An 18355-nucleotide genomic window follows, 5' to 3' on the forward strand; every position below is an offset into this window, starting at 1 on the left:
CCCCAGATCTGTGCCTCGAGACAATCCTGCCTCGAAGCTCTACAGACAATTCCTTCCACATCATGGCTTGGGTTTTTGCTCTGACATGCACTGTCAACTGTGAGACCTTAGAAAGACAGGTGTGTGCCTTTCCAAATCATGTCAAATCAATTGAATTTACCACAAGTGGACTCTAATCAAGTTGTAGAAACACCTCAAGGATGATCAACGGAAACCGGATGCACATGAGCTCAATTTCAAGATTCATATCAAAGGGTCTTGAATACTTATGCAAATAAGGTATTTCTGGTTTTTATTTTTAATACATTTGTAAAAATTTAGAAAACCTGGTTTCGCTTTGTCGTTATGGGGTATTGTGTGTAGATTGATGAGGACATTTTATATTTATTCAATTTTAGAATAAGGCTGTAAGAACATTTTTAGAAAGTCAAGGGGTCTGAATACTTTCCGAATGCACTGTAGGTAACCACAGGTTGTTTTCCCTACAGGAGGGCAAGATCGCAACGTTCTATCCCATAACGACTGGGTCTATATTAGATCCTGGGAGCTATGGTCACGGAATACATCATCGAGTTCTAAAGTAACAATACCTGTGCTTACAAATGCAGGTCATTTACTAAATAAACAATACCACTAACTTCCTGATCCAACATAGTTGAACCCTTTTGGTTTGGTTGAATCACAGGTCCTGTGTCATGTCGTAGATAGATGCCATGGATCTACTCTGCCCCTTTGCCCCTTTGTGTGCCTGTATCTCTGGAAGGGTTGGTGTCTGAATTCAGTCTGAATATACTGAAATGAACTGAGCCCAACTCTAGTGTCTGGTAAAGAGACATTTCAGACCCTGTAACCAAGAAGATAAATGGCTAGTGTTAGATGTTAAGGTTGGTTTAGGTCCATGGGTGGGTGTCATCCAGTCCTCCATGTCTCTGTGGTCACCATGACAACAGATGTCCCAGGTTCAAGTTCTCCAGGAAAAAAAAAAAAATTTAAGACCTAGAATGTCCCAGGAGAAAAACATGGAAGGCCACAGAAAAAGTACAAACACCAAGTTTCTATCCACATAGAAGATTACAGACACCCAACAACTTTGAAAAATGCCAGCTGAGTTTGGGGAGAAAACATTGACGACTAAAAACAACTACCAAAAGCATACTGTTCTTCACACAGAACGGAGGAAAGGATACACAGGACGACAACGAGAGAGAAAGAGATACACAGGACGACAACGAGAGAGAAAGAGAGAGAGGACAGCTTCACGGGCTCTGCCAAACAATGGGAAAATATTACAAAATATTCTATTAACAATATTCACAATATAACCCAGGCTCTGGACAGATCTCTGTCAGAAATTCTCAGCAAACACCTTGTGCTTTTAGTTAGACGTGGTTTAAGTTTAAATACAACCTTTTTGGTCTTGGTGTTGGATAATGAAGCAAGTTTACATAAAAGGTCTGTTGAATATCTACAACTAGAGCCCAGAGGAAAGCAAAGGGAGGGAAACCGACCTACAAAAAAAGAGAGAAATAAAATCAAGAATTTACTCAAACGAAACAGGCACATATTGTGTAAAAGGCTTCCAGCTGAGAATTTTGGACAAAAATATGTACATGAGCTTTCCATGAGTGGCAGCTAGTCACACATATACAGAGCCATGGACACTTAAAGAAAGAGCTCAACTACAGACAGCTCCTCAAACTCACACACGCTCATACAGGCATACACACGTACACGTTCACAAATATAAGAAACCCACTAGTATCTCTGATACAGACACCTACCATAGTTTGATTTGTTAAGAATTTTCACTGTGAAATTAAATTATACCTGGGGAGAAAAAAAAGAAAAGGAAAAAGATTTTGGATGGTGATTGACATGTATCTATGACGACGAATAAGTGGATCAAACTGAATCTAACCATAAATAACATAACAAACCAGAGGAAAACTTTAATGATGTCAATATGTCTAAGTTCTTTTCTTTGATATGATCACTGCTTCCTGCTGTAACGATGTAAAGACCAGACAGGTCAAATGTCAAACTCAGGTTCCAAACCATAAAAAGGTCATCCTTGCTATCCGGGATCCTTGGGACATCCATACCCCCCATTGAAGTTGAAATTTAAAATGGTTAAGGTTAGGGTGAGGTAAGGGTTATTGTTAAGGTTAGGGTTAAGTAAGTGTTATTGTTAAGGTGAGGGTTAAGGTTAGGTGAAGGTTATTGTTAAGGTAAGGGTTAAGGTTAGGGTTAGGTAAAGGTTAAGGTTTTAGTGTAGGGATGTCCCAATGATCCCGGATAGCACTAACCATAAAAAGGTGCTGCGTGCCCAGTGACATGTGACTTTACTGCTCTACATCTCTCCAGCGACCCATCAAGTGCTTCTCTTTCATACACTCCAAAAACTCAAACCTTTTTTATTTTCTCTAACACATTCTCTCTCTCACACTTATAACCTACCAAACACACACAAAACGCACACTCAAACATACAGAAGCGCCCAGACACCTACAGTAGACTGTATCTAAAATCCATCCTCCATTTCTACAGGAAGTCCATGTCATTACAGTAGATCTCCACCAGTAGGCAGTCCTTCTCCATGTCTTCAGTCTGGGACTCGGCCTTCAGAGCATTCGCCTGCTCGTCTGTCGTATCCTTCGCACTGTCCTTCTGTCTATCTGCATGAGTCTGTCTATCCATCCTATCTGTCTGTCTGTCTGTCTGTCCGCGCGTCCTGCTGCGCTTCTACTCTCACAGCGCAGACACCTTCACAACGTTCTGAAGGGCGGGGCCTGGGGGTGGAGGGTGGGCGTCGCTCTCAGGAGTGGTCGCTGGGGGCGTCGGAATGCTGATGATCGCAGTGGTGATCGTGCCACTCTGGCAGTTGAGGCGCGCGGGTTCGTCCACACGCATGTTCAGACTGGAGCGACTGGAGAGAGAGAGAGGAGGGGAGTGGAGAGAGAGAGGCAGGGAGTGGAGAGAGAGAGGCAGGGAGTGGAGAGAGAGAGAGGCAGGGAGTGGAGAGAGAGAGGCAGGGAGTGGAGAGAGAGAGAGGCAGGGAGTGGAGAGAGAGAGGCAGGGAGGGAGTGGGAGAGAGAGAGGCAGGGAGTGGGAGAGAGAGGCAGGGAGGAGAGAGAGAGGCAGGGAGTGGAGAGAGAGGAGGGAGGAGAGCAGGGAGAGAGAGAGAGGCAGGGAGTGGAGAGAGAGAGGCAGGGAGTGGAGAGAGAGAGAGGCAGGGAGTGGAGAGAGAGAGAGGCAGGGAGTGGGAGAGAGAGAGGCAGGGAGTGGAGAGAGAGAGAGGCAGGGAGTGGAGAGAGAGAGAGGAGGGAGTGGGAGAGAGAGAGGCAGGGAGTGGAGAGAGAGAGAGGCAGGGAGTGGAGAGAGAGAGGCAGGGAGTGGAGAGAGAGAGGCAGGGAGTGGAGAGAGAGAGAGGCAGGGAGTGGAGAGAGAGAGAGGCAGGGAGGGGAGAGAGAGGCAGGGAGTGGAGAGAGAGAGGCAGGGAGTGGAGAGAGAGAGGCAGGAGGCAGGGGAGAGAGAGAGGCAGGGAGTGGAGAGAGAGAGAGAGGCAGGGAGTGGAGAGAGAGAGAGGCAGGGAGGGAGAGAGAGAGGCAGGGAGTGGAGAGAGGGAGGCAGGGAGTGGAGAGAGAGAGGCAGGGAGTGGAGAGAGAGAGGCAGGGAGTGGAGAGAGGCAGGGAGTGGAGAGAGAGAGAGGCAGGGAGTGGAGAGAGAGAGGCAGGGAGTGGAGAGAGAGAGGCAGGGGGAGAGAGAGAGGAGGGAGAGTGGAGAGAGAGAGGCAGGGAGTGGAGAGAGAGGAGGGGAGTGGAGAGAGAGGCAGGGAGTGGAGAGAGAGAGAGGCAGGGAGTGGAGAGAGAGAGGCAGGGAGTGGAGAGAGAGAGAGGCAGGGAGTGAGAGAGGGAGAGGAGGGAGTGGAGAGAGAGAGGCAGGGAGTGGAGAGAGAGAGAGGCAGGGAGTGGAGTGGAGAGAGAGAGGCAGGGAGTGGAGAGAGAGAGGCAGGGAGGGAGAGAGAGAGAGAGAGAGGCAGGGAGTGGAGAGAGAGAGGGCAGGGAGTGGAGAGAGAGAGAGGGAGGGGAGAGAGGAGGGAGTGGAGAGAGGAGGGGAGGGGAGTGGAGAGAGAGGCAGGGAGTGGAGAGAGGCAGGCAGTGAGTGGAGAGAGAGAGGCAGGGAGTGGAGAGAGAGAGGAGGGGGAGAGAGAGAGGCAGGGAGTGGAGAGAGAGGAGAGGGAGTGGAGAGAGAGAGAGGCAGGGAGGCAGGGAGTGGAGAGAGAGAGAGGCAGGGAGTGGAGAGAGAGGCAGGGAGTGGAGAGAGAGAGAGGCAGGGAGTGAGGCAGGGAGTGGAGAGAGAGAGAGGCAGGGAGTGGAGAGAGAGGAGGGGAGAGAGGCAGGGAGTGGAGAGAGAGAGGCAGGAGAGCAGGGGAGAGAGAGAGGCAGGGAGTGGAGAGAGAGAGGAGGGAGTGGAGAGAGAGAGAGGGGGAGTGGAGAGAGAGGCAGGGAGTGGAGGAGAGAGAGGCAGGGAGGGAGAGAGAGAGAGGCAGGGAGGAGTGAGAGGGAGGGGAGAGAGAGAGGCAGGGAGTGGAGAGAGAGAGGCAGGGAGTGGAGAGAGAGAGAGGCAGGGAGTGGAGAGAGAGAGGCAGGGAGTGGAGAGAGAGAGGCAGGGAGTGGAGAGAGAGGAGGGAGGCAGGGGAGGTGGAGAGAGAGAGCAGGGGGGAGGTGGAGAGAGAGAGGCAGGAGTGGAGAGAGAGAGGCAGGGAGTGGAGAGAGAGGCAGGGAGTGGAGAGAGAGAGAGGCAGGGAGTGGAGAGAGAGAGGCAGGGAGTGGAGAGAGAGGAGGAGGGAGTGGAGAGAGAGAGGCAGGGAGTGGGAGAGAGAGAGGCAGGGAGTGGAGAGAGAGAGGCAGGGAGTGGAGAGGAGAGAGAGAGGAGGGAGAGAGAGGAGAGTGGAGAGAGAGAGGGAGTGGAGAGAGAGAGGCAGGGAGTGGAGAGAGAGGCAGGGAGTGGAGAGAGAGGCAGTGAGTGGAGAGATAGAGAGGCAGTGGGAGAGGAGGAGGGGAGAGGGAGAGAGGCAGGGAGTGAGAGAGAGAGAGGAGGGAGTGGAGAGAGAGGCAGGGAGTGGAGAGAGAGAGAGGCAGGGAGTGGAGAGAGAGGCAGGGAGTGGAGAGAGAGAGAGGCAGGGAGTGGAGAGAGAGAGGCAGGGAGTGGAGAGAGAGAGAGGCAGGGAGTGGAGAGAGAGGAGGGAGTGGTGAGAGAGAGAGGCAGGGAGTGGAGAGAGAGAGGCAGGGAGTGAGAGAGAGAGAGAGGCAGGGAGTGGAGAGAGAGGCAGGGAGTGGAGAGAGAGAGGCAGGGAGAGAGAGAGAGGCAGGGAGTGGAGAGAGAGAGGCAGGGAGTGGAGAGAGAGAGAGGCAGGGAGTGGGAGAGAGAGAGGCAGGGAGTGGAGAGAGAGAGAGGCAGGGAGTGGAGAGAGAGAGGCAGGGAGTGGAGAGAGAGAGGCAGGGAGTGGAGAGAGAGAGGCAGGGAGTGGAGAGAGAGAGGCAGGGAGTGGAGAGAGAGGCAGAGAGAGAGAGGAGGGAGTGGGAGAGAGAGAGAGAGAGGGAGGGCAGGGAGAGAGAGAGGCAGGGAGTGGAGAGAGAGAGAGGCAGGGAGTGGAGAGAGAGAGAGGCAGGGAGTGGAGAGAGAGAGGCAGGGAGTGGAGGAGAGAGAGGCAGGGAGTGGAGAGAGAGAGAGGCAGGGAGTGGAGAGAGAGAGAGGAGGGGAGTGGAGAGAGAGGCAGGGAGTGGAGAGAGAGAGAGAGAGGAGGGGATGAGAAACATATTTTTATGAGACCAAATGTTTATTTGTTTTGTTATTTTTTTTGTTGAGGGGAGGTTCAGGTACATTATCCATTTGTAAAACCTGTTCCTGTAGGCTGACACTCAAAAGAAAAAACTCATAAAATACACAGTTTAATAATAAACAATAAATTCAGTATAAACAGGAATAGAAAATAAATAAATGTGGGCCTCCACCCCAAACTCCCATCCCATTCCCCCAACCTCCCATTCCATTCCCCCAACCTCCCATTCCATTCCCCCAACCCCACCCAGCCAACATGTCTCCATCCAGTGGGCACGCAATCACCCACACTGGACAATTGAGTGGAAAAATGTCGCCTGATCTGACGAATCCCAGTTTATGTTGCGTCATGCTGATGGCAGAGTCAGGATTTTTATTTTTTATTTTATTTCACCTTTATTTAACCAGGTAGGCCAGTTGAGAACAAGATCTCATTTACAACTGTGACCTGGCCAAGATAAAGCAAAGCAGTGCGACAAAAACAAAAACACGGAGTTACACATGGGATAAACAAACGTACAGTCAATAACGCAATAGATAAATCTGTATACAGTTGTGCAAATGAAGTAAGGAGGTAAGGCAATAAATAGGCCAATAGTGGCGAAGTAATTACAATATAGCAATTTACACTAGAGTGATGAGGATGTGCAAGTAGATTTGGTCGCAGCAGCATGAGTCCATGACCTAATCCTGCCTGGTGTCAAAGGTACAGGCTGGTGGTGGTGGGGTAATAGTGGGTAATGGTGTGGGGAATGTTTTCCTGACACATGTTAGGTCCCTTGATACCAATTGAGCAACATTTCCATGCCCTGAAGAATTCAGGCTGTTCAGGAGGCAAAGGGGGAAGGCGACACTGTACTAGGTGGGTGTATCTAATAATGCACTTTGAAATGAATTTAGTAACATTTCCCCAGAAGCATTTAACTGCAGGGCACTCCAATATCATATGGAGAAATGTGCCTACCTGATTTAGGGGACACTGTAAACAGTTGCGAGTTGGAGCCAATCTCATCGTAAAACATTTCCTTAATGTGAAATAATGTCTGTGAAAGAACTTAAGTTGATGGTTCAGATTACGGGATGCCAAGGTCATATTTTTCCTCATTCTGTTCCAGTGAAATTATTGTTGAGATTCAATTAGATCTGTGGACCATACTTTTTTTAATGGCAAGCTCAGAATATGAGCTTTCCAAAAGTTGTTTATATATTATTAAGATCAGTCATTTCGGGAACCCAGATAATTTCTTTATAAATTCCATAGGGATGCACGATATATCATGAGCATATCAGAATCGGACAATATTAGCTAAAAATGCCAACATCGGCATCGGCCTGATATCTAGTTTAATGCCGATGTGCAAAACCGATGCCAAAGCTGACGTGCATACCTATATAACGTAGGTAGATGACGTGCATACCTTAATAACATAGGCAGATGATGTGCATACCTATATAACGTAGGTAGATGACGTGCATACCTATATAACGTAGGCAGATGACGTGCATACCTATATAACGTAGGTAGATGACGTGCATACATATATAACGTAGATAGATGACGTGCATACATATATAACGTAGGTAGATGACGTGCATACCTATATAATGTAGGTAGATGACGTGCATACCTATATAACGTAGGTAGATGACGTGCATACCTATATAACGTAGATAGATGACGTGCACACCTATATAACGTAGGTAGATGACGTGCATACTTTTATAACGTAGGTAGATGACGTGCATACCTATATAACGTAGATAGATGACGTGCATACCTATATAACGTAGGTAGATGACGTGCATACCTATATAACGTAGGTAGATGACGTGCATACCTATATAACGTAGATAGATGACGTGCATACCTATATAAACGTAGGTAGATGACGTGCATACTTTTATAACGTAGGTAGATGACGTGCATACCTATATAAACGTAGGTAGATGACGTGCATACCTATATAAACGTAGGTAGATGACGTGCATACTTTTATAACGTAGGTAGATGACGTGCATACCTATATAAACGTAGGTAGATGACGTGCATACCTATATAAACGTAGGTAGATGACGTGCATACTTTTATAACGTAGGTAGATGACGTGCATACCTATATAACGTAGGTAGATGACGTACATACCTATATAACGTAGGTAGATGACGTACATACCTATATAACGTAGGTAGATGACGTGCATACTTTTAGAACGTAGGTAGATGACGTGCATACCTATATAACATAGGTAGATGATGTACATACCTATATAACGTAGGTAGATGACGTACATAACTATATAACGTAGGTAGATGACGTGCATACTTTTAGAACGTAGGTAGATGACGTGCATACCTATATAACATAGGTAGATGATGTACATACCTATATAACGTAGGTAGATGACGTACATCGGTATATCGGTATCAGTATCAGCCAAAAATGTCATATCGTGCATCCCTAAAATCCCATCATTGGAAGGTTTGGTAGTTGGGTTTCGCAAGGGAAGTTGTAAATATTTGGGGAAGTTGTAAATATTAATATAATTTGTATATATATATATATATATATATATATATATATATAAAATAAAATAAAAATATATATATAGAAAAAATATATTTGCCTGGTAATGTGTCTTTCAAATCTTGGAATGCTCTCAAACCATTACTGTCCATGATATCGGCACGGCTACGAGTTCCACATTTTGACCATTGGGGTGATGCAAAAAGCCGCCCTCCACATTGCAAGGCGCTATTGCGAAATATTGGAGTTATGGGCATGCCATTTTGATTCCCAGTTACATTGTTTTGAAAGTTTGTTTAATTTAGTTTCAATTGTTTAAGGGATATATCAGTGAAGACCTAAATGTATATTTGATACAGTCGCAAAGGTAACTAAAAAGCAGCATTCTCCGAGAGAGGATGGCTTTCACTTCAGCAGTGATAAATTAATGAACTTCTTTAACGAAAAGATCATGATCATTAGAATTAACAAATTACATTGTTCTGAGTCTGCACAACTCTGCCAGGACCTAGGATCAAGAGAGACGCTCAAGTGTTTTAATACTATATCTCTTAACACATTGATGAAAATAGTCATGGCCTCTAAACCTTCAAGCTGCATATTGGACCCTATTCCAACTAAACAACTGAAAGAGCTGCTTCCTGTGCTGGGCCCTCCTTTGTTGAACATAATAAACGTCTCCCTGTCCACCGGATGTGTACCAAACTCACTAAAAGTGGTAGTAATAAAACTTCTCTTGAAAAAGCCAAACCTTGACCCAGAAAATATTTAAAAAACTATCGGCTAATATCGAATCTTCCATTCCTCGCAACATTTTTTGAAAAAGCTGTTGCGCAGCAACTCATTTCCTTCCTGAAGATAAAATGTATATGAAACGCTTCAGTCTGGTTTTAGACCCCATCATAGCACTGAGACTGCACTCGTGAAGGTGGTAAATAACCTTTTAATGGGGTCAGACAAAGGCTCTGCATCTGTCCTCGTGCTCCTAGACCTTAGCGATGCTTTTGATACCATCGATCACACAATCTTTTGGCGAGATTTGGTCTACAAATTGGTCTATATGGACAATTCCTGGCCTGGTTTAGATCTTATCTGTCGGAAAGATATCAGTTTGTCTCTGTGGATGGTTTGTCCTCTGACAAATCAATTGTGAATGTCAGTGTTCCTCAAGGTTCCGTTTTAGGACCACTAATGTTTTCAGTATGTATTTGACCCCTTGGTGATGTCATTCGGAAACATAATGTTAACTTGACGATACACAGCTGTAAATTTCAATGCAACATGATGAAGCCCCAAAATTGCCCTCCCTGGAAGCCTATGTTTCAGACATAAGGAAGTGGATGGCTGCAAAAGTTCTACTTTTAAACTCGGACAAAACAGAGATGCTAGTTCTAGGCCCCAAGAAACAAAGAGATCTTCTGTTGGATCTGACAATTAATCTTGATGGTTGTTCAGTCGTCTCAAATAAAACTGTGAAGGACCTTGGCTTTACACTGGACATTGATCTCTCTTTTGACGAACATATCAAGACTGTTTCAAGTACAACTTTTTTCCATCTACGTAACATTGCAAAAATCGGACATTCTCTGTCCGAAAATGATGCAGAAAAATGTATCCATGCTTTTGTCCCTTCTAGATTAGACTACTGCAATGCTCTACTTTCCGGCTATCCAGATAAAGCACTAAATAAACTTCAGTTGGCGCTAAACATGGCTGCTAGAACCAAAAAATGTGATAATTTTACTCCAGTGCTAGCCTCCCTACACTGGCCTCCTGTTAAAGCTAGGGCTGATTTCAAGATTTTACTGCTAACCTACAAAGCATTACATGGGCTTGCTCCTACCTAACTTTCCGATTTGGTCCTGCCGTACATACCTTCACGTACGCTACGGTCACAGGACACAGGCCTCCTTATTGTCCATTGAATTTCTAAGCAAACAGCTAGAGGCAGGGCTTTCTCCTATAGAGCTAAATTTTTATGGAAAGGTCTGCCTATCCATGTGAGAGATGCAGACTCGGTCTCGACCTTTAAGTCTTTATTGAAGACTAATGATTGAGTGTAGTCTGGCCCAGGGGTTTGAAGGTGAACGGAAAGGCACTGGAGCGTCGAACCGCCCTTGTTGTCTCTGCATGGTCGGTTCCCCTCTCTCCACTGGGATTCTCTGCCTCTGACCCTATTACAGGGGCTGACTCACTGGCTTACTGGTGCTCTTCCATGCCGTCCCTAGGAGGGGTGCATCACTTGAGTGGGTTGAGTCACTGACGTGATCTTCCTGTCCAGGTTGGCGCCCCCACCTCGGGTTCGTGCCGTGGGGGACATGTTCGTGAGCTATACTCGGCCTTGTCTATATCCTGCCTGGTTGGCCCTGTCCAGGGGTATCGACGGATGGGGCCACAGTGTCTCCCGACCCCTCCTGTCTCAGCGTCTAGTAATTATGCTGCAATAGTTTATGTGTCCTGGGTTAGGGTCAGTTTGTTATATCTGGAGTATTTCTCCTGTCTTTTCCGGTGTCCTGTGTGAATTTAAGTATGCTCTCTCCTTTCTTTCTTTCTTTCTTTCTTTCTTTCTTTCTTTCTTTCTTTCTTTCTTTCTTTCTTTCTTTCTTTCGGAGAACCTGAGCCCTAGGAACATGCCTGGAGATGACAAAAATGGAATTTCCCTTTAAAGTTTCTGGCAATGGTTTTATCTAAGGAAGGAAACAAAATGGGACATAATTGGGATTCCATAAGTAGAGATGCAGTAGGCCAGATTTGATGAGACTGATGTTATAACTTGAGATAGAGCTGAAATGATCTATGATGTTCTGATGTTTTGGGAGGGATTGAGTACATTGCCAAATATTGGATGGCCAAATATTACTCTCTGTCTTATCAATAGTTTGTTTTGACTTTGAAAAGAGTAGCTACCTGGTCTGAAAAAAGTGTGTTTGTTGAGAACACTTACGTCGTTAACAACTTTTCTAATTCTGCTATCTTCTTTAAAGCGCCATGTTGTGGCTCTTTTAGGAGATTCTGAAAGTTGTATCAGGCAGTGTTAGGCATGATGATCAGATATGCTCATATGGTGAATTTCTATTTTCTAGATGAAAGAAAATAGAGGAGTACATAATAGTATGAAATCAATTCGGGAGAAGGTTTTGTGACTGTTTGAATAGCAAGTGTACTTTTTTACTTTAGGGTTATGAGCTAGTCAGGCATCAATGAGGTTGTAATCAGAGAGTATATTTTGGAGAGCCTTGGTTGCCTATGGATTGTAGTTGGTCTTATTAGATATGTCCTGCATGTTCAGAATGGCATTTATGTCTGTACAATAACCAGATGGAATTCAGTTAACTCTAACAATATGCTGTTCAAAGAATTCAAAAACTTGAAAATGAATCATATGAATTTGGAGCAAAGACATGAATAAAGGCCATTTTATTTTCATTATGGATACATTTAAGGAAAGTGATTCTGCCTTCTTTGTCTTCGCCTTTACCCAAGATGGTAATTTAGAGTTTCTTATGTATCATTATGATTACACCTTTAGTTATGTTTGGGGCTGATGAAATAACAGCCAGTTTATACAAATGCTTTTCTGTTCTATGTGAGTCTTTTTGGAGCAGGTGTGTTTCTAGGAGCATTGCTATATCAACATGGTTTAGTGTTAGGATATCAAGACAATGTTCAATTGGTGAGTTTAGGCCTTTCACATGCAAAGAGTCAATAGCTAGCGTTGTCATTGTAAAAAAAAATATATATATTAATGATGTAATTATTATCTTGGTGTTAATAAGCCCATGGATATAAAACTAAAAGCTGGACCTACAAGGAAATGCCCCTATTGGTAATTCCCCACCAATTGGTCATCCCCACCCATTGGTCATCTCCACCCATTGGTCATTCCCCACCCATTGGTCATCTCCACCCATTGGTCATTCCCCACCCATTGGTCATCCCCACCCATTGGTCATCTCCACCCATTGGTCATTCCCCACCCATTGGTCAGCCCCACCCATTGGTCAACCCCACCCATTGGTCATCCCCACCCATTAGTCATTCCCCACCCATTAGTCATTCCCCACCCATTGGTCATCCCCACCCATTAGTCATTCCCCACCCATTAGTCATTCCCCACCCATTGGTTATTCCCCACCCATTAGTCATTCCCCACCCATTGGTCAACCCCACCCATTTTTTGTTGTTGTTGGGGGGTATTTTCTTTGTTTTAAGAAAAACTCAAATATCCTCATAGTTTTTTATTACTATTAAATGGTCTTAGTTTAAACATAGGAAGACATTTTAAAAAACAAGCAAAAAGGAATTGTTTGGAAGCCCCTTAGGAGGGACTGTTAATCTATCGTAAACAGTTTAATCCATAGGGATGCAATGTGCTGTAGACCCACAAGGAAGCAACGCCAGTCTGTATGGCACTTCAATATATTAACCATTGTTCATTAATTGGTGTGGAGTCATCAATGTCTAAATGTCCTGGAACATCGGCAATTTAATAATAATGACGAAGTCCAATGCTCAGCAATAATAATAATAGTGTTCCTTTTACCCAATTGCGAGGGTTTTCTCATCATTGTCCTATGGCAGCACCTAGATCTGTCAGCTCGTCACCTTGTGTGTTGGACTTGATGTGCTTATCGAATAAGTCTTTAGCCTCCCTGGCAGTAGAACATGTGTGTGTTGTATTCTGGAAGGTCAAGATGTGTTTTGTCGGGTGGATGAAGCCGCATCTTAGGTTTAGCCTGCGTAGCTGGGATCTCACTTCTTTGTAGGTCTCCCTCTGTTTTAGCAGCTCAGCACTCAGGTCTGAGTAGATGCTGATCCACTTCCCCACATAGGTCAGACCCCTGGATTCCGCTGCAAGGTGAACAATTCACAGCTTGACTTCAAAGCTGTAAATCAGTACAATCATAGACCAGATCCATTCCTGAGAGGACCTGTGCGATCCACAATGTTAATCGGTGGCATGGGACCCAGCCTCTCCTGCCTGGACAGTTCATAGAGAAGATGAAGGAAGTTGAGATGCCCGCTTCAATTTCAAGTCCTTTGACCCGCACATTGAATTCCATCTTCTCTTTTAGGAGTTTAATTATCCTTTCCAACCGAGTTTGTGCTGTTTCCAAGTCTGTCTCATTGGCTATCCTCTCCAGACTTTCCACTTTGGTTGAATAGGTATCCACTTCAGCAGTAATCACTGCCAATGATTAATTTACCGGTTTTAATTGTAAGTTGAGGGCAGAGGTAATCTCCTCACAAACAATCTCTTGTATAGTAACGGCCAGCTCTTTCTGTTGTCTGGTATGGAGACACCATGTTCCCACAGCTGAATTGTGCACTGACAAATTCTAGCTCCTTGAGCATAGTACACCTGCTAGTTATTTCTCGTCACAATGTTTGGGTATTTTAGGTATTTTATTAGGATCCCCAATAGCTGTTGCAAGAGAAGCAGCTACTCTTTCTGGGGTCCACATGAAACATGACATAATACAGAACATTAATAGACAAGAACAGCTCAAGGACACAACTAAATACACTTAAAAAACAGCACACACAGTCTACATATCAATATATACACAAAATATCTCGGTCAAATAAGGGAGAGGCGTTGTGAGGTGTTGCTTTATCTGTTTTTTTGAAACCAGGTTTGCTGTTCATTTGAGCAATATGAGATGGAAGTGAGTTCCATGCAATAAGGCTCTATATAATACTGTACACTTTGTTGAATTTGTTCTGGACCTGGGGACTGTGAAAAGATCCCTGGTGGCATGGCTGGTGGGGTAAGTGTGTGTGTCACAGCTGTGAGTAAGTTTACTATGCAAACAACTTGGAATTTTCAACACATGAATATTTCTTATAATAAGAAGAAGTGATGCAGTCAGTCTCTCCTCAACTCTTAACAAAGAGAGACTGGCAGCATAGTATTTATATCAGCCCTCTGATTACAATGACGAGCAAGATGTGCCACTCTGTTCTGGGCCAGCTGCAGCTGTACTAGGTCTTTCTTAGCAACACTTGACCAGGTGGCTGGACAATAATCAAGATAAGACACAACTAGGGCCTCTGCATGATTTGTTTTGTGGAGTGTGGTGTCAAATCAAACAGAACATTTTGGTTTTGCGGACAGACCTCTCCCCATCTTTACAACTATTGAATCCATATGTTTTGACCATGACAGTTTACAATCTAAGGTAACACCAAGTAATTGAGTCTCCTCAACTTGTGCACCCAGAGTCTCCGCAACAACCGCACCCAGATTCAGCTGAGGTCTAGAGTTTAGGGAATGATTTGTACCAAATACAATGCTCTTAGTTTTAGAGATATTCAAGACCAGTTCTCTACTTTTTTATATATTTACCAATGACTTGCCACTGGCATTAAACAAAGCCTGTGTGTCCATGTATGCTGATGATTCAACCATATACATCTCAGCAACCACAGATAAGGAAGTCACTGAAACCCTTAACAGGGAGTTGCAGTCAGTTTTGGAATGGGTGACCAGTAATGAACTAGAAGTGCCCTAGGTACACCACACTCTACATGTATGACATTAGAGAAGCTTCCATTAAATAAAACCCTTTGAATTATATTAGATAGATGGCTCTGAATCCACAATATGGCAGAAGTTGAAAAGGCATTACACATGGTCATGGTCATGGTCAATAATATCAAAGTCTGCAATGAAATCTAACAGTACAGCTCCCACAATCTTCCTATTATCAATTCATTTCAACCAATCATCAGTCATTTGCGTCAGTGCAGTACATGTTGAGTGCCCTTCTCTATAAGCATGCTGAAAGTCTGTTGTCAATTTGTTTACAGAGAAATATAATTTAATTTGGTCAATACATTTTTTTTCCCAAAAGTTTGCTAAGAGCAAGCTGATTGGTCTGCTGTTAACCAGTAAAGGCCGCTTTATCACTCTTGGGTAGCGGAATGACTTTGGCTTTCCTCCAGGCCTGAGGACAAACCTTCCTCTAGACCCCGATTACAGATATGACATATAGGAGTGGCCATAGAGTCAGCTACCATCCTCAGTAGCCTTCCATCTAAATTGTCAATGCCAGGAGGTTTGTCATTATTGATCGATAACAATCATTTTCCTACCTGTCCCAAGCTAACTTTACAGAATTAAAACTTACAATGATTTTCATTCAGTTTGTTTTTGTATTCATGAATACGATGGCTCACTGTTTGTTGTCGGCATTTCCTGCTTACGTTTGCCCACTGTGCCAATTAAGTAATCATTATAATAATGTGCAACATCAATTGGTTTTGTGATGAATAAGCTGATCTGATTCAGTGAAAGATGGAGTTGAATTTCCATCATTCTTTATATCATTGATCTTGGCTTTATGATACCGTTTCTTCTTCTTGTTGAGTTTAGTCACATCATTTCCCAATTTGCAGTAAGTCAGCCAGTCAGATGTGCAGCCAGACTTATTAGACACTCCAACTACAGTTGTTCAATTCCTCGTCATCCCATGGAGCCTTAACAGTTCTAATGAATGTCTCACACCTTAATAGGATGTTTGATATGGAAACGTTTTGGGAAATAAGTCTGTTAATTTATAGTGATTTGGAAAAGAGGAACATATTATGACAGAATGAATCAAATAAAGTAAAATGACAGAGGAAGGTATATTGCTGCTGAGCCCATGAAAGACTCAATGTAATATACAGGGATACGACAGTTGTTAGCACCTGCCATACCAGCATCACTGGAGAAAAGCTACATATCAGGGAGACATTAACAGCCATTTGGCATTCTAGATATCATTGTCTTTAGTAATGGACTTGGGTGTCAACCAATTAATTATTTTTTTCCATAGCATAAGCTCACAGTATGGGCTTGTTTTAACCGTCGGACTGACTCTGGGTCAGTAGTAATAGTGTAGCCCTGATAATATTACCATATTTTGTGTTAAACCTGACTTCTGGTCAGTGCTTAAAGCTCACCTGGTGTTGAGGGGCTGGATGTGGATAGTGCTGAGCTCCTGCAGGTTATGATGAGGGTGTGTGTGTGAGAGAGCGCACGTGGGAATACTGGAGTTGGGTAAAGGGGCGTGGTTCCTCTTGGTGTGGCGGGTACAGCAGGTGCCCGTCATGCCTTCTTGGCTGGAGAGGGAGGGGCTTTGAGACGGATAGCTCTGGAGTGCCCCCTCCAGGTAGCTCTGCTCATAACACAGCTCATCTGCAAACTCATGATTCTACAGAGAGGAAGAGAGAGAGGAAGAGAGTGGGGAAGAGAGGGGGGAAGAGTGGGGAAGAGAGTGGGGAAGAGAGAGAGGAAGAGAGAGGGGAGAGGGGGAAGAGAGTGGGGAAGAGAGTGGGGAAGAGAGGGGGAAGAGAGTGGGGAAGAGAGTGGGGAAGAGAGGGGGAAGAGAGAGGGGAAGAGAGAGGGGAAGAGAGAGGGGAAGAGAGTGGGGAAGAGAGGGGGAAGAGAGTGGAGAGGAGAGGGGGGAGGGGAAGAGAGAGGAGAGAGGGGAAGAGAGTGGGAAGAGAGTGGGAAGAGAGGGGGAAGAGAGGGGGAAGAGAGGGGGAAGAGAGGGGGAAGAGAGTGGTGAGGGGGTGAGGGGGAATAGAGGGGGGAAGAGAGAGGGGAGGGGGAGAGAGGGGGAAGACAGAGGGGAGAGAGGGGGAAAGAGAGAGGGGAAGGGGGAGAGAGAGAGAGGATGAAAGAGAAGAGGAGGAACATCTGAAAAACACATAATTTAACTCAAATTCATGTCCTTCAGGGGTTTGATTTTAATATTATTTTACATTTGATATATATTTAACATGGACTTTTTTCTTGTTTGATGTGCTTGTCACTTTTGTGTGTGTGTGTACTCACTGTGGTTTTCTCCAGACAATGCAGCAGGTGGTGGTGTTGGCTCTCTAATAGGGACTGGTTCTTGCTCAGGTGCTGCTCCTCCTCAATGGAACTCTGCAACGCGCGCGCGCACACACACACACACACACACACACACACACACACACACACACACACACACACACACACACACACACACACACACACACACACACACACACACACACACACACACACACACACACACACACACACACACACACACACACACACACACACACACACACACACACACACAATGTGAATGAAAATGCTACACAGTTTTGTTTGCCAACAGATAGAAGGGTTTCTAGGTGTGTGTGTCTGTTTGCTGTCTCTGTACCTGGTCTGAAAGGTTCATCTTGTAAGGAAGTTGCTTCAGGTCAAAGGTGAAAGAGGAGACAAAAAGACACACAGGTAGAGTTTTACTAGGTTTTCATTTCAGTAAAATGAACGCTCAGTGTGTGTGTGTGAAAGAGGGAGAGGGAGAGAGTGTGAGTGTAAATGTGGGAGTGGTTTGTTCTGTGTTTGTGGGGCACGACGCCCTCTTCTCTGAGTCAGATTGTCTGAGTGGGTTTCTGCTACTGACTATATCTCTGGGTTCTGGGCTGCTACTGACTATATCTCTGGGTTCTGGGCTGCTACTGGTGATATCTCTGGGTTCTGGGCTGCTACTGGCGATATCTCTGGATTCTGGCCTGCTACTGGCGATATCTCTAGGTTCTGGGCTGCTACTGGCAATATCTCTGGAATCTGGCCTGCTACTGGCGATATCTCTGTCTTCTGGCCTGCTACTGGCGATATCTCTGGGTTCTGGCCTGCTACTGGCTATATCTCTGGGTTCTGGGCTGCTACTGGCTATATCTCTGGGTGCTGGGCTGCTACTAGCTATATCTCTGGGTTCTGGGCTGCTACTGGCTATATTTCTGGGTTCTCAGCTGCTACTGGCTATATCTCTGGGTTCTGGGCTGCTACTGGCTATATCTCTGGGTGCTGGGCTGCTACTAGCTATATCTCTGGGTTCTGGGCTGCTACTGGCTATATGTCTGGGTTCTGGGCTGCTACTAGCTATATCTCTGGGTTCTGGCCTGCTACTGGCTATATATCTGGGTTCTGGGCTGCTACTGGCTATATCTCTGGGTGCT

At 45.1% G+C, this 18355-nt stretch overlaps 1 protein-coding gene across 3 annotated transcripts in view; it reads right to left on the bottom strand.

The window, feature by feature from the left end:
• Positions 1-338: 338 nt before the first annotated feature.
• kcnd3 (potassium voltage-gated channel, Shal-related subfamily, member 3) overlaps positions 339-18355 on the bottom strand; it is a 348776-nt gene continuing 330759 nt past the window's right edge. For 2 of the 3 annotated variants that reach the window (XM_046364946.1, XM_046364945.1), the window contains exons 5-8: positions 17554-17586; positions 17193-17285; positions 16316-16566; positions 339-2926 (exon numbers count right to left, since the gene is read on the bottom strand). In XM_046364946.1, coding sequence (XP_046220902.1) covers positions 2749-2926; positions 16316-16566; positions 17193-17285; positions 17554-17586 — 555 coding nt within the window. In that variant the 3' untranslated portion in view covers positions 339-2748. The remainder of the gene's footprint in view (positions 2927-16315; positions 16567-17192; positions 17286-17553; positions 17587-18355) is intronic. The other variant, XM_046364947.1, reaches the window with a different exon arrangement.

Source organism: Oncorhynchus gorbuscha, linkage group LG10, assembly GCF_021184085.1.
Source record: "Oncorhynchus gorbuscha isolate QuinsamMale2020 ecotype Even-year linkage group LG10, OgorEven_v1.0, whole genome shotgun sequence".
NCBI lineage: Eukaryota > Metazoa > Chordata > Actinopteri > Salmoniformes > Salmonidae > Oncorhynchus > Oncorhynchus gorbuscha.